This window comes from Ambystoma mexicanum, chromosome 2p (assembly GCF_040938575.1).
Source record: "Ambystoma mexicanum isolate Mex_15411 chromosome 2p, UKY_AmexF1_1, whole genome shotgun sequence".
NCBI classification, from domain to species: domain Eukaryota; kingdom Metazoa; phylum Chordata; class Amphibia; order Caudata; family Ambystomatidae; genus Ambystoma; species Ambystoma mexicanum.
Window position 1 is genome coordinate 348,050,044 of NC_090923.1, and position 16,110 is coordinate 348,066,153.

Here is a 16,110-nt window from a genome sequence, read left to right on the forward strand (position 1 = left end):
TAAATCACCTGCCGGAGGACTGCAGCTGTGGAAACTTTGTTCAGGTAATCTTGAGTATGTGGTCTGAATATTCTGTGAGCGATTCAAGTTCTTAACATGACTTTCTTTTATTCTGCAGGTACTGTGAGCTGAGCGCCTTAGCGTTACACCGCTGTAAGCGGAACTAACGCAAAGCGGGCGTTACTGCGGAGGCGGGGGCTTATATAGCCTTCAATGCCCAATGTCTAGTTCTCTATGCTAACTTAAACAGTGACCCACAGGGCGACCATTTTAGGGGGATTAGGACACTATTGAATTTCTATGGGAGCCCATGGTTACCTTGATACTGGGGAATGAGAGTGTGCCATGTTTGCCATGCTAAAACCCATCTAAAGCCTACAGATTTGTACAAAGAATTCCTCCTGGGCCGGGCTCCTGGACCTAAACCAGAAACCCTGGAAGTGATCATGACACTCATTCCCTTCTCTGAGCAGTTTCTTTAATCAACTTATAAAATTAACAGGACTGCCTACTTTCCTCTGCGTCCCTATGTGTATCAATTTTTTGAGGTGGAGAGCTGGCGATGAAGAACCATGCCGTGTCAGATAAAGGCCTCCAACATGCCACAGTCCCTTTATTCAAGCTTTTAGACAAATACAAAAAATATTCGAAATCCGCTAGCGGCATCTTGAGCTACTCCGTATCGCTCAACAAATATCCACCATCGGTTCCAGAGGACTATGAATGACATTGCTCACTATACACAGACAGTTACCAGTTAGAAATCCGCCAAAAATAATGGAAAAATACATTCTATCATTTTCCAGAGCCACCTCCAATGAGGATGCAAGAGCAAAAACATCTAATTACTCCAATATTTCAATGCCGTCAGATGGCGACATTACCAGGAGGGTGGACTTTGAGGCACTTTTGAGATTGCAACGCAATCCCCACTTTTGTTGCATCTCGTTCCAGAGTATATTAAGAGTATTCAATTAACCAAGTGAGGGATATTCCTCCACCCCTTACCCCTCTCCTTACACACAGCTGTGCTTTCGGTCACTTCTCTGTACTGTTAAACCAAAGCAGTGAGGCAAGCAACAGGTCAAAAGGAGGGACAAGATTACTCAGATAGGTGATCTCAGGTTAATAGCCTGTGTATAACCCTTCTACGGCTGTGTAACTATACACTACATATCGTGTAAGCTTATGGTGCAGAAGCGAAGCACACGTATCCTACAAGCGCGGAATCGCACCCAGCTATATAAGCAGCTACACACGATTGTGCAGCTTAAAAATGGAAAGCAAAGCCACTATATCATGTGGTGGATGGTAGCACTGACGCTACCATAGCAGCAGTATACGGAGGACACAAGAGCACCTGCAATACACCACATCTTATCTTCGTTTCAGGGTAACAGGTACAACTCACAGCGTGCAGTTATCGCAAAGACAAAAAAAGAAAAAAAACGCTCCATTCAGCACTCCCAGTAATGTGGCAGGGTAAGGAAAAAGGTAGTGCCTGGAGGAAGGTACTCCCTCCACCCCACATTTAGAAAAGATAATGAATTACTGAAAGCTGCTAGTGCTTCAGGAATTAGTCTTGTGGTGAATTCAGGATAAATCTTTGGGGAATGGCAAACAAGAAAAACCACGAGAACCAAATTTGAAGTGTCATGTAAAAATGAATAATCTGTGTCAGGTTGTCCCAGATTACATTAACCAGAATGGAAAGCAGAAATTCACAAATTTACAAAACCCTAACAGCAGAAGTTTGAATTAAAAAAAATCAGCAAAAAGTATCACTGAACATGAAATAAGTTGGCAAATGAAATTCAATGCTTTAAATAAGGTGCATAACCACTAACCTGTTAAGTATTTTATCTTAAGACGTATTTTATCTAGCGTTTGCACTCACTTATACCGACTAAACCATACATTCTGAGTAGGTATTGATATTTACAATGACTATTTAAAACAAACTAAATACACATTTTTCAAGGTTAAAATCAAAACCATGTCCTTAAAGTGAATGTTAGAAATCGAATCACAAACGTTTTAAGCAGTCCAAAATCCAGTGAGCTTTCAAATGGTATTATAAAAACAAAAAGTGATCTAGTACCAAAATGTTATTTTTGTGTTCATTAAAATTCTCAAAGTAAGCAACATGTAGGTGATGTATCCAAAAAGGAAAAATCAATATTCAAGAATAGAATTTTTAAAACTCTTTTTTTTTTTAACCGTCCCAACCTATTACAAGCGTAGTCATATTCAAATGTAAATTGAAAATTAAATTTATGGTCCTAGGGCGCATACTAAATCAACAATTTAGAATGGAAACTGGATTTCAACAAGTTTTAAAAACAAGACATGTTTTCACTCTGATCAAACACCATTCAAGTACGTAGGCATTAAGTACGGTGAGCACCAGTCGATATTATTCACACTTTTCCAATACAAAAAGAGAAGTAAACAATTACCTGAATTAGAGTCTGGAAAAGATAGATAACAAATGTTGCTCTTCTGAAAAATAGAACCAAATACTTTATTAAATAAATAAATCGTAAAAGCAATTCTAATGCAGAAACCAAATATAATGTATGCCAATTTACCTCTTTGTCAGTCAGTTTTGCATGTTTGGGGTACAATACCTACACAAAGAAACAAGTATTAATTACTCTTGTAAGAATTATATGCAAATTATTATAACCAACTGTTCTAATCATTCATTGGAACAGAACAGATCATAAGCATTTTGGCACGCATTGACAATTTTCTTTCGGAAACAGACTTTTTGTCATTCTCATCAACACTATCAAGTCTCTGGCTCATTGAACTAACACATACAGTACAGGGATTTGTGTTTTTCCACATGATCATAGATTGAAATCCAGGCTGGTCCTTCCAAGGTGGATACAAGCTATTCAACTGGGTAACAAACATCAGTTTATTCGTTTACATGTAATATTTGTTGTGAACGTGCATTCTACAAATAACTTTTTGCGAAATATAGTAAGGCATCAAATCAAGAAATCACAAAGTGAGTCGAAGCTAAATGAGTGGAGAATTTGCTTTTGATATTTACAGAGTTTATGGAGGTTGCACAGCACTACAATGCATTTCAGAATGTTAAATTCGTCTGTTAAAATAAAACAAAACATGCTCACAATAAAAACATTTAAAAAAAGTTATTCTTCGAGTTTGTTCTCTAGAATTAACTGCAGGTTGAGAAATAGGAGGAGTACTCAGTACTGTAATTTTATTAAACGTGTCTTAATGAAGACTTCAGGCTGTTTAAAAAGTGCTATGGAGGAAAGGAGGAGAGGGGTAGTAGTAGAAACGGAAAAAGGTAGAGGCTAAGTGAAATCATAAGTTAGGATGTATGCACAATTGATAGCACACAATCTCACTCACCAAACGGACCATGTGTGCATATTGAGTATTACGGTTGAATGCATATATGTATGATTAGTACCATGCAACTTGAAAGGTAACCACGGACATAATATAGAGCATACCAAAGCACAAACTGCATTTTACTTCTTGATGTCAGGCTTAAAGGTAGGGCATCTACTGATTTGGAGACCATAACTCAACAGTTTGAACGGACAGATGTGAGCCTCTGTCGTTTTGCGCTTTGGCGTCCTCCGACATCTAGACATCATCTAGTATTCATTATTGGTAGTAGCTACTCCGTGAAGGTAAGCAAACAGAAAAGGCCATTTCAAATTGCACCTTCCCACTGCCTAGCTCAGTTCTTTAAGGGTCCCCACACATAATTCACCAAAGCATCTAGTTCCAATGCCATCCATTACAGATTCGTAGAGAAAAAGAGAAGAAGAAATTAATCTTCCATCAGTGAACCCTTGACTAGGCATTGCAACAACCAGTCACAGCATCTGACCCTGCCTTCTACAACGCTAGCCCTCTGGATATCAGAACCAAACCCTGTATTACCACCATCAGCAAAAATCGGAAGCCCTTTCTTTTGCAAAGCTTCCTGTGAGGAATACACTCTACCCATCTTGGATCTGCCTCCAATTAATTGCAGACCATCCTTTTGCTAAATGGCCTTTCATTAATTCCTCTTCTACCATTTCTGATTACTCCTTACGGTTGCTTGCCTGGTCAACTATTGTGAACAAAATATGCTTTCTGGATCGGCTGCCTGTGTTGGATGTTGAAACACCTCCTGATAAACCTTACTGTTAATGCCCGTTTTATGCCATTGCGCTGCTGTGTGCCACCCTTGGTGTGAAGGGAGGGACCAGGAGAAGCAGTGGTGCCCAAGTGATGTGAAACGGCTGCGCCGCACATTTAGCTAAAAGCTTTTTGAGTTTGGATAAGACAACAAAGATAGGCCCCGATGAAGGACTGTTGAGTCCGAAATGCATTGGCCATTTTTTGGGTAATGTTGCCCCTCACAAAAATGATTGCTTACTGGCACTTTAAATAAACCACCAAACTCAAGAATCAACGACTCATTAGTGTTGACTAACAGAGCACTGAACTTTTTTTGAAACCCAATTGGGATTTAAGGGTGTGCGGCCCACACCGCAGGCAAGTTTGTCTAGGTCTTTTCTCACACTAGCGGATTAGACACCTTCAGGTTTCTCACAGGCTGCAATTGGTAAAATGAGTGGGCTTCAGAAGGAACAATTGGAGGCCCTTTCCAGCAAGGAAGCGGCGATCGAACAGGCGGGGCACTTGCAGGACAGGGTGACAGATGGTGATTGCCATTTATTGGTCACGAGACAGAAGTGTATTGCAGAGTGATTTTGCAAATTACACTCGTAGGTTGCACACGGAAGGGGATAAGTCTGGCAGACTGTTGGCATGGTTATGCCGTAGGGAGGCACTGAGGGAAATGATTTGCGCTATACGGAATGAGGAGGGCAAAGTCATCAAAGCACAATGTGAGCTAAATAAAGTTTTCTCCCAATATTATGAGGATTTGTACACAGCTGGGGTGGGCGGTAGCAGGAAGGACATCGAGGAAGCGCTGGCTCGAATAAAGCTGCACAGACTGGAAGATGTGCAACAGATATACTGGACACCCTGCTCACAGTTGAGATGGATTCTATAATAATGTCTCTGGCGACGGGGTAGACCACGGATCCGGATGGGATGCCGGAGGAATTTTATAAAAAAACATATGCGTTAATATTGGACCAAAACATCTAAATATTTGAGGAGGCGTACGCAAATGGTTTGCTTCCTTGCAGTCAGTCTGTAGTCGTGCCTGTACTTTAGCCGGGTAAGCCTCCTTTGCATCGTTGTTCTTACAGGCCGCTTTCCATGATCAATCAGGATTATAAGATCCTTACTGCCTTGTTAGCCCATAGGATAAAAAATGTGATTGGTGATCTTGTACATACTGATCAAACGGAATACATGCCTGGCTGGAGCACTGCGTGGAACTTGCGGCAACAACTGCACCATGTGATCAGGCTGGGCAGCTTGGGGTGCATTTGGCAGTGGCCTCCCTAGATACTGTTAAGGTATTGGATTCTGTGAGGTGAGATAGGCTGTATGAGAACTTGCAGCATTTCAGGGTGGGGCCTGGGTTCTGGAATTGGGTTACACTACTTTACACACAACCCTTAGCTAGAGTGAAGACTGGGAGGCAGATTTCTGGGGCCTGGGGGCTCTGTAAAGGTACCCAACAGGGATGCACGTTATCCCTGATGTTGTTCATCATGGATTTGGAACCATTGGCTTTGTTTCTGCGAACGGACTACGCAGAGGCTGGCATCCGGATTCATGGGGTCACACATTTGATTTCAATCTAGATGTCAGACCAGTTCGCAGAGCTTTCCGGCATTCAGATTAGATGGGAGAAGGCATGCTTATACCCACTGGCGGAACTCGTAGGCTGCCGCCGCACTCGATTGCCGGACTTAAGGTTACAATGCCATCTGCAGATGGTCATATCTGGGGGTAGATGCTGGGCATGACATGACCGCTTCCCATGTGCATATTATACAGCGAGTGTGGGTTGGTGTCGTTCTGGCAGCGACTACCTCAGTCGGTGATGGGCAGAGCAACTCTGCTCAAATGGTAGTGCTACCCCTCATATTCTACCATTTCACCAACATATCCTTTGACATCCCTAAATTCTTTTTTCGTTGCTCTGAACTCGGAGTTCAGGACCTTTTTGTGGGGGTCGGAGGAGAGGAATAGGTTTGTGTCCGGCACTCTGCAGAGGGACTTTGATGGGGGAGGGTTAAGAATGAGAAACCCTAAGGCGTCTCACCCGCTAGTCCCCTGAGATCTATGGTCCAGGTGGTCAGGACACGGACATCGTTATTGGATCCAGTTCCTGGGGATGGACCAGTGGGGGAGGATCACCTGAGCAAGGGGTCTTCGGGGATTGGAAGTGGGACACTGAGGGTTGAGACGCGGTATCCCTATTCCTATAACACCTTTTCCCCCATCTACTACCCCATAGGATATTTAGAAGCTCTACTTCCCCCACCCCCTCATTCCCCACACAAACACTTTCTTACACTGTAACAAACAATGGACTAGCACCAGAGCAGTTTACCTGACATGTCCCAACACACAGGTCAGGCCGAGTCAGGCAATTGACAATAACATTGCACAGCTGGTGGCCCTTTCCCTTCCATACATGATTAAAATGCAGAGTACGAAAACACATGTCGAGTAAGGCCAAACGCACGAGTAAACATCTACACCAAACCCGGCAGTTCAAACAGAGAAGAAAGGCAGAGACACCTGGAAGTACGACGAAGGGGGAGTTGCCCTTGCCCTTTTCAACTCAGACCTCCGAAAGGGAAATCATAAGACCGGGATTTACAGCTGGCATGCAGAGCAGCAGCACCAATGATACACAGGGCCTCCCACAGTGAAAACGCAAGAGGCAAGCTGCCTACTGTGGTATTAACCTTGATTCCAGAGATCAGAGAAGCCAACGTGTTCAGCACAGCCGATGAGTCGGAGGAACAATATGGCAAACCAAGCTGTGTTGAGCCCAAGGTTGCAAGTAGCAAAATTTGGAACGCAAGGAATTTATGTTTGAACTTTTACAAAAGCCCAGTTGATGTCCCGGTGCAGAAGGGTCCGGCGCCAAGTGGGAGCTACTCTGACCTGATCCTGTTTTCAAACTACAAGAACCAGAAGGCCCTAGGAAAGGGTGGCGTGAGGCATTAGAGTGGTCTAACAAGGGTTATGTCAAATCCCTTGTACCATGGAAGGTTTCTGACCCGTTGCCAGTGGGAAAGCTTGAGGAAGGGGACCCTGCTTTCCAATAATATTGTGAACTGTGAAATACGGCAAGTGTGAACCCGACAGAGGGATGCTAGGAGAAGGAAGAGGCCACTTTCCAATGAAAATAAGCAATACATGAACTGTGTTGGGGATAAATGAACTTTGTTGGAGAAGGGCCTTAGTGAACCAGACGGAGGGAGGCCCATTATTGCAAGGAGGATCCGAGCCCGGCAGAGGGAGATACTAATGACGAAGAGCAATTGCCCAAGGTGCAAGATCAACAAGTTGTCATTGTTACTTTGAATCAGCTAGCCTTCTAAGGCAAGAGACGTTTGCAAGAAAGAGACTTAGCCTCTGACGGTTTTGATATCCTTGAACTGAGAACTTTGTGCCGGCAAGGCCAAGGAGTGTGCTATGCTCGAGAGTCCTGCCTTGTCCCGTGCTTCAAACGTGGGGAAGGGAGACCCAGCCATACTATCCTGACTTTTTCTGAACACTTCTTTCTTTTCTCATGAACATTATCCCACACTCTTTTTGTAATTTAGTAGTAAGGATTGGCAATAGTTTTTTTAGTATAGGCCCTTTTTGTTTGACAAGACGCAACTAGAACTGCTTTATTTGATGGTGTTAGCTTGCTCCCATCTTAGATTCAGGTTTAGATAAGGTGTTTGTCTCACCCATTATAAAGTTCAATAAACACCCTTGAACTGTTGTGTCTGTCTTTACTGTTGCCACCAGGAGTTCCTTACAACTGCCCCACTTTGAATTATACTACCTGGCCGGTCGGCTACAGTTCGTGGTGGTATGGCTGGCAGATGAGACCACACTGGAGTCGATGCTTCTGCAGGCGTCTCTCCGGAGGCGCTTCATGGAGGAGGTCCTGTGGGTCACAGACAATGGTCTCTTGCCCAAGCCTTGGCGCCTTCGGTTAGGCCTGTGGTGCAGAGTCTGGAGAAAGTTTGGTGCCCTGGACCCCAACTCCCCATATATCTCGCTTGTGGCACTCGCTGTGAATGGTTTTGACCCATTAATAAGGAAGTAGTGGGAGGAACAGGGGCTAGTCACACTGGGTTATCTGCTGGAGGAGGAGAGACTGATGGATTTTGCAAGATTGAGGCAAAGCTCAGGCATACATGTGCACCAATTTCTATTGTACCCGAGCCTGGAGATTAATACTGAGGGGGGCCAAACATTGAAGTCCTATTATGATGTAGCGGAAGGGGGGGTGAGGGGGTCATTCGGTTTCTAGATTGTATGAATTACTCCTGAACAGGCACTGGCAGACGACCTTGGGAGTACGCAAACGATGGGAGGCAGATTTAAACAGACCACTCACTGACCATGAAACGGCACATGCAATGCGGTACACAGAGTTTCATGAAACTCTAACCTTAATTTTACAGAGCTGTATATCACGCACAGGACTTATATGACCCCCACATAGGATCTCTAGATTTGGAGGGGCCAGAATGCTCACATACCCGAGATGCGCGCACAAGGTTGCAGATTTTATTCATATGTTCTGGTCCTGCCCAGTCAGCAGCTTTTGGCTGCAGCTGATTAACAAAGTGGCAGGGGGAAGGGTTGGTGGGGGATACAGATACCAGCCAGGCCGGCGGAGACCTTTCTCCTGGGCCTGTATTCAAAGGGGAGGAAGCACCCATTACACACATGAAAGACCCCATCTGTGTACTGGCTAAGCGAAGGATCGCAATAGCTTGCGAACCGACTGAGGGCGCCCGGAATAAAGGCTTGGTGGGCAGACCTGGAGAGATGGGCCGTGACTGAGTCCACTTTCCTCCGCAGGGAGTTGCATGCTGAGATGAGGGAAGGTTGCATAGATGTTGAAGCCTGGGATGCACTGGTGCAGGTATTGTTCCTACCATTTGATGTGCATCCTCCATGAGCACGCTTGTTACTGCCCTGGTGAAAGACTCGAGGGATGCAAGAAGTACTGGAGTGCCAAGCAAGGGCCTTGGGGAATGATTGATATGGCCTGCTTGAAGGAGCGGTTGATGTCTGGGGGACCATTATGCTACCATGGGGGGGGCACTGGAGGATCCACTGTATTGCTATGTAGGGCCTCTGATTACTGATGGTATATTGATTGGGACTATGTAAAATGCTAAGTTACTGCTATCGGAAAGACCGAGTGGATGCTAGGTGGCCCAGGGAGGAGGCTGGGATGGATGAAGTCCAAGAGGTACAGTGGTAGCACACTTGGTCACATCACAGCACTACTGGATGATGTGTAGTTGCTGTTGCCAGTGGATCTCGTTGGTATACGCAGGTTGTACTAGGCGGTATTGCACTGAAGCCCTAGGGGTTGGGGCACTTAGCCTCCAGGGATGGGCAAATGTGATGCGTTGGACTTTGTTGGGTGGCGACCGGAGTGGGGAGATTTGGGAGAGGGTTATAATTGGGGGAGCTGTTATTGTAGGTCTCATGGGGTTTCTACCTGGGGGGGCGGAGAGTTGTTTTTTCGGTTTTATTCCGTAATGCCGATTTAAAAAAAAAAAATGTTTTAACTATGCTTTCTGGATTCAGGTTTTAGCTGATAAAACCCGGTAAAACTCTCAGATTAGTGTAAACCAGAAAAACATTTTCAAGCTTACTTGCAGGCCTCCAGATAAGTGTTACACATGGAAATCAAAATGACATTCCATCCTTCCATATGTCATTTATTCACCAGTTGAGAGGTCAGTGTAATGAGCCGGTCAAAAATGAAGTAGCATGGTGTATTTTGCTTTGTTTACATACCCTATTTTATTTCTGCAGATGACTGAGAGAACAGAAGCATTGTGGAAGCATAAATAGTCTCCTAGCAATTTGGGATCTTATCAGAAAAAGATGATACACTTCATTACAATTAGAAAGTAGGCTTCATAACAAACCAATTATGCTTAAGTCAATAAGCATGTAGTCCGGAAAAAAGGATTTGTATGCGTTCCTCTGCCCTGTATATATATCAAGATGAACTACATGGTGCGTGCATACACATTTATGGGTAGGAGACTATTTTCCACAAATGTAAAACAGTTTCAAGCTGGTAAAATACAGGTAATTTGGCTCCATAGATTCTATCATAAAACAGGTCACCTTACTCTACTGCCTGGGTAAATGCATATATATAAAGACAATATAAAGGCAAAAAACAGTGTAGAATTCAAAACAGTGACCGATTCTCAGTCAAACCCTTATACTAAAGGTCTTATAGACACACTATCAAGAATAAAAAAAAAATATATATAATTTTGTTGCATAGTAAAATCTTAAACAAAATCTAAACAGTTACATAAAAAACCCACCTACACAGAATTAATAATACAATATGATTCACCTCACATATGATGTGTTTACACAAGCACAATTACACAAACCTAAAACAATTCCAATTAGCACAACAGGACGGGATAAATCCCTATTCGTCCAATTAGTGTGGTCACAATTGTCAGCCCAACAGGTTTCTATCCCTAGCACCACATTGATTGGATATTAATCAGGGGCTGCCCACTGAAAACCTTTAATCAAGCATTGGATAGTAGTATTATCAGGTGGTTGTCAGTCACTGTTGTTGAAGACGGGAGAAGAAACTTATCAATATATCCTAAACATCAATCACGACCATCAAAAAGGAAAGAAAAGAAATAGCTACTACTAATCCACATCAAAACCAATTCATTTGTATTTTCCAGAGAAAAACATAGTTGAATCTCATCTAGTTATTAGTGCGCCAAAACGCACAAAAACGAATTCAAAACAGGTACCTGCTAATTGTGCACGGTAACACCGAACCACTGGCATAATTAATTTCCACTTCCATTTAATAGGACTTCTTATTTGAAAAAATACCTCACATTGGCCACTGCATCCAGCTGCAAATAAACACACAAGACATGATAACAAACCCATTAACAAAGAAAGATTGCCACATCTATCTTTTAGTCAATAAAAACATGGAAAACACTTCAATCCAGCCTCCTCATTATGGTCACGTCACGTACCTTTACATCATTAAAGCCAGTCCTAGATACGTGTCTCTTTCGTAAGTGAGGATATCTTGACCAACAAAACCGACATCTGTTGTATAGAATGCACACAAAATTGAAAAATGGTCATCCAACTCTAACCAGGAAAAAGAAAAACAAGGCATGACTCTGGTGATAAATATTAATGCTCACATTTGAGCCATACTGAAATAATTTCAATGTTTCTCATTCCTCAAAAACGGCCCAGACAGCTTGCCCTTATTCGACCTATGGATGGAGGAAATGACATCTGCTGACCCAGTAAGATTCGAGAGTTGTGTGCCGGTGTGCTTGTGGCAGGTCTAGCTAGTGAGACAACCTCTGGTTTCTCACAGGAGGGATTACTACAACTGAAGAAGGCATTCCCCAGCAAATCATTGCCCTCACACCCCGCACATGACATACTGCAACACGCAGGGCTGGGACATGACTGCTGCAGTTAATCGCCAATTAATATTCACCCAACAGGCTAGCAACACACACATAGGACAACAGGAACCACAGTGCAACATTACACATCCCTATACATGAAACAAAACGCTTCAACACTGCAACACTGGCAGATATGATATTTATAATGCGTCTATTGTTTCAAGGCCCAACCAGGCAAGAGGGTGGAGGGAGGGGGAGAAACAAGGGAGGACAAGACAAACTATCTTACTCGGCCTAGTATCATTTAGATTGTGCAAGTGCGCAGTCAGGAAGTGCATTTAGACCAAACAAAAAGTCAAATTAAATCTATCAAATTTGATTAGGTCAAATGCTTTAGGTCAAATAGACCCAGACCGTTGGAGATCGCAAGGGCCCCAGCCCCAGAAAGCATTGCGACGACGGAGAGGGTCTTCAACTTGATCCTTGCAGCCACCGGAAGAATTTCAGGGCTGGAGCTTAGCGGTCCCTGGGCTTGAGGTCAAGAATAAGTCTTGCCGTCCTGTTCTGGATGAGTTGCAGAGGGTGAAGAGTAGAGTTAGGCAGATTAAGAAAGAGGTTGTTGCAGTAGTCCAGCCTAGAGAGAAACAGAGCTCTGGAGACAGTGAGCTTCTGGTGGTAGGTGAAAAAAGGGAGAATACCTCCAAGGAGGTGCAGCTGGAAATGGGCCATTTTGGCAAGATCAGTGATGTGTGGAGAGAAGGAGATAGTGGAGTCAAAGATGACCCCCAAGGTGTTTTGCCTCACAGGAGGATGAGGGCAGAGGAGCCAGGGAGGCTGGCCATAGTGAGGGGGAAAAGCGGGAGCAGGGGTCCCAATGAGAAGGATCTCGGTCTTACTGGCATTAAGGCAGAGATCATTAGAGGCGCTGCATGTCTGAATAGCAGAGACAGTCGGGGATGAGCGAGGAGGCAGACTAGGTTAAACTTAAAGAGATGCGCATCATCTGCATAACACTGAAAGTTAAAGGAAAGATCAGGAGGGCCAGAGGGGCCAGGTATACATTGAAAAACCAGGGGGAGAGCATAGAGCCCTGGTGAACACCACATGTGGAGAGAGAAGTGGTGGCAAGAAAGGACCCAAGTTGAACCTGGAAGGACGGTCCAAGAGGAAAGAGGAAAGAGGACAGCCACGCCAGAGCTCGATCTGTGATACCCAGGGTATTGCAGAGACAAGTGATCAGAATTCTATGGATCGATCACAGTGTCAAAAGCAGAGGAGAGGGTGAGGAGAATGAGGACAGAGGGAGAGCTAGAGTCCAGGCTAGAGAGCAGATCTTCACGGGTGATCAGGAGAGCCGTTTCCGTGCCACTGCTCTGAAGCCAGACTGATGGTCATGGTGACAACCAACAGCTTTGGTGTGGAAAGTTAGCTGGGAGATAGACAACTTATCCATGAGTTTACCCAGGAAAGGAGTGATAGAGATCAGGTGATAGTTTGCCGGAAAGGAGGGGGTCGGCAAAAGGCTTTTTGGTAGAGGGTGCACAAAGGAGTGCTTGAGAGGAGAGGGGAAAACACCAATGATGAAAGAGTGATTACAGAAATTGGCCAAGGCTGGATCGAGAGACCCAATGTTGTCCTTAATGATTCTGGTGGAGCGGCGGGTGAGGGGAGCACCCATTTGGATGAGACTTTAATAGACCGGACTTGTCTGGAAACATTATATGTGACAGGAGGGAGGAGAGAAGTAATGGAAGAGGGGTAGCCAAGCAGGGCCTGAGAGAGGTCGAGGACAAGAGAGGAGAAGAGGCGGTGAGTGCAGATAAGATGTCTGGGGTTTTAGTGGTGAAATGAGGTAACAGGGCTGTGCAGAGGGCCTGGGTAGGTGTAGAAGAGGAAGATTCTGCAATTGGATTGGCCAGCTCCTTGCATATCTTGAATATTTCGGCCATGTTGTTAGAGACCGCATAGATGCAGGCTTGAATATGGACCCTCTTATTAGAGAAGATGGAGTCTGTACTGCCTTTGGTGTAGGCGGCAGGCTAGTTTGTCAAAGGGTGCACCGGAAGCTCCCCATTTCTGTTCAGCTGCTTTACACTTGCTTTTCGGAGTGGCCAGATCGGAGTCGTACCAAGAGTTGCACTTTTTGACAGGCTTCATGCAGATCCTCATGACAAGGGAAGTATGTCCAGAGTGTTAGAGATAGAAAGGTGAAGGTTGCAAAGGCAGCCACTGACACTCGGATCATAGATCGAATGACCGCGAAGGAAGGTGGCAGTGCTGGGTGGGCCGCTGCCAAGGGGACAGGAAGCTTCAAGTGAGAAGAAAGAAGAGAGCGGTTAGTCCAGGAGAGAGCAGTAAGGTGAGGATTTGAGAGGCGGATGTCTGAAGAGATGAGAGCATCCAAGGTGTGCCCGGCAGCGAGTCGGACCAGATGGTAGAATGGAAAGGGACAGAGTTGCATAGGTTGAAGAAGAGCCCAGAGAAGTCTTGAAAGTCCAGGTGGATGTTGAGATCCCCAAGTTGGGAGGTAGAGGTAAGGAGAGAAGAAGTGAGTTCAGCTCATTCAGAGAGGTAGGAGGGTAACCTGGCCAGGTGGCCTATAGAGGGTGACCAAGGTCAGAGCGAAGCCAGGAGAGATAAAGAGCCTGCAGACCAAGCATTCAAAGGAAGAGTAGGTTTGAGTGGGGATGAGGGAGGCAGGAATCCACTCACGAAAGATATGGGCCACTCCGAGCCTGGAGAGGATCTTGTATCCTCAGGGAGGAGTGTTTCGAAACTCATGACAGAACTGGCCTTAAACCATGTCTCAGTAAGAGCGAGTACATCTAGGGCAAGGGGTTCAAGGAGGTGGCAAATGTCAGAGGTATGTTTGACAGCAAAGCAGGAGTGGAGTGTAGCAATGTGGAGCAGGTTGCCACTTTTTAAAGACTTACGTGGAGGGGAACAGGGAAGAGGGTACCCATTGGAATTGACAGAGGAGGTAGATGGAGGAGGCAGAGGAGAAAAAAAGGTAGTGGATGGCAAGGGAGCCAGAAAGGTGGAGGCAGAGGGTGGAAAGGGAGTAAGGAGAGAGGTAGCTGGCAAGGGGGCCAGAGAAGTGGTAGCAGGAATAACAGGAGAAGGAATGAGGTTGCTGAGGCGAGGGAGGCGCTTATCAAAGAGTAGGAGGTTGGGCTGCCATGTCATGTACTCAAGGGACCATGGATGTGAAGCCATCATGAAATAGATAGATGCAGACAACCTGCAAAAGTACAGCTAAACACCCATCCAGGCACATGCAACAGAGCAATGCACAGGTCCAACACAGGCACCATGGCATGCTGCCCTGTCAATCAGAGACCCTGAAAAGCAACGAGTGCTAGCTGTAAGAGGTGTGAATGATGTGCCAGAACAGAGCAATCGTACCCAGAGTGAATGAACCATATGCAAGTACTGGCATGGTAAATCATGTGTGACAATACTAGTGAAATGCATGCACAGATGGTCAACCTGCTGTTGTATTGGGAAACACATCCACAATGCTCCGTGACTGACACACATGATTTTGCCCTTGCAGGTGACTCTGCATACCGCTGGCTACCTGAGCGGAATCGTTAAGACTCCACAGGGGGTGGCCTAAAACGCGGCACATGTTCGGACCAGGCTCTGCATCGAGCACAACTTTAGCCTGTTGAAGGCTCATTTCTGGTGCCTAAACCTTTCTGGAGGGGCCCTATTGTACAGGCCAGAGCAGGTCGGACAAATTGTCCTTGCCTATGCCATGCTGCACAACATTTGCCTCAGGCGGAATGTTCCCCTGACAAGGACATGCCATCCCCTGAAGGACTCCTCAATACCTAGGGGTGTAGTGGTTCCACAGCAGGTAGAGGGTAGGCAAGGATGTCTGATTCAGGGTTCAGCAAGAACTGATTGACAATTGAGGCCAATTGATATGCACTTACAACGCACCTCTGTATTCAGTCACATTATTAAACACTTGCACACAATAACTAATGTCCTAGCATAGCTTCAAGTGAACAACGATTTAATGAACAAATCTCATACAACCCTCCCCCGACACCCTGTCAAAACACCATCCCAAAATCACCCTTGCAATGTCATACAGTTGGCAGTCACTTCTGGTGCCTTTTGGGCTGGGAAAGCCTGCTCCAGCACATTAGTTGTGAGCAGCGCCTTGGGGTGCGGTGTTATGACCACTCTGTGGTTGTGACCGAGGTGGAGGGCTCAGACCCATGGCCCTGGGTATGCTGCAGGGTCAGCAGCATGCAGGCATTTAGTGACTCCTCAAAGGCAGACATTCCCTTGTCTGTTCCTCTGCCTGACCGTGGTTATGACACCAGTGGCCTGTTAGAGGGAACAGGAAATACAGGGGCATGACCCCTCTGCAGGCAGTCCGACATGGCCTGCATGTGCCTCAACTGCTGACCCGGCAGTGTCTCAAGAGATGCTTTACGCCACTCAATGACATCTAGCCGAAAACAAATGGCTGGCATGTTGTGCA

The 16,110-nt window shown here is 45.3% G+C and overlaps 1 protein-coding gene across 2 annotated transcripts in view; it reads right to left on the minus strand.

The window, feature by feature from the left end:
• The window catches only part of DENND6A (DENN domain containing 6A), a 1,713,534-nt gene that overhangs the window by 1,467,902 nt on the left and 229,522 nt on the right, over positions 1 to 16,110 (minus strand). For both annotated transcript variants that reach the window (XM_069643682.1, XM_069643681.1), the window contains exons 2-3: positions 2,592 to 2,630; positions 2,460 to 2,502 (exon numbers count right to left, since the gene is read on the minus strand). In XM_069643682.1, coding sequence (XP_069499783.1) covers positions 2,460 to 2,502; positions 2,592 to 2,630 — 82 coding nt within the window. The remainder of the gene's footprint in view (positions 1 to 2,459; positions 2,503 to 2,591; positions 2,631 to 16,110) is intronic.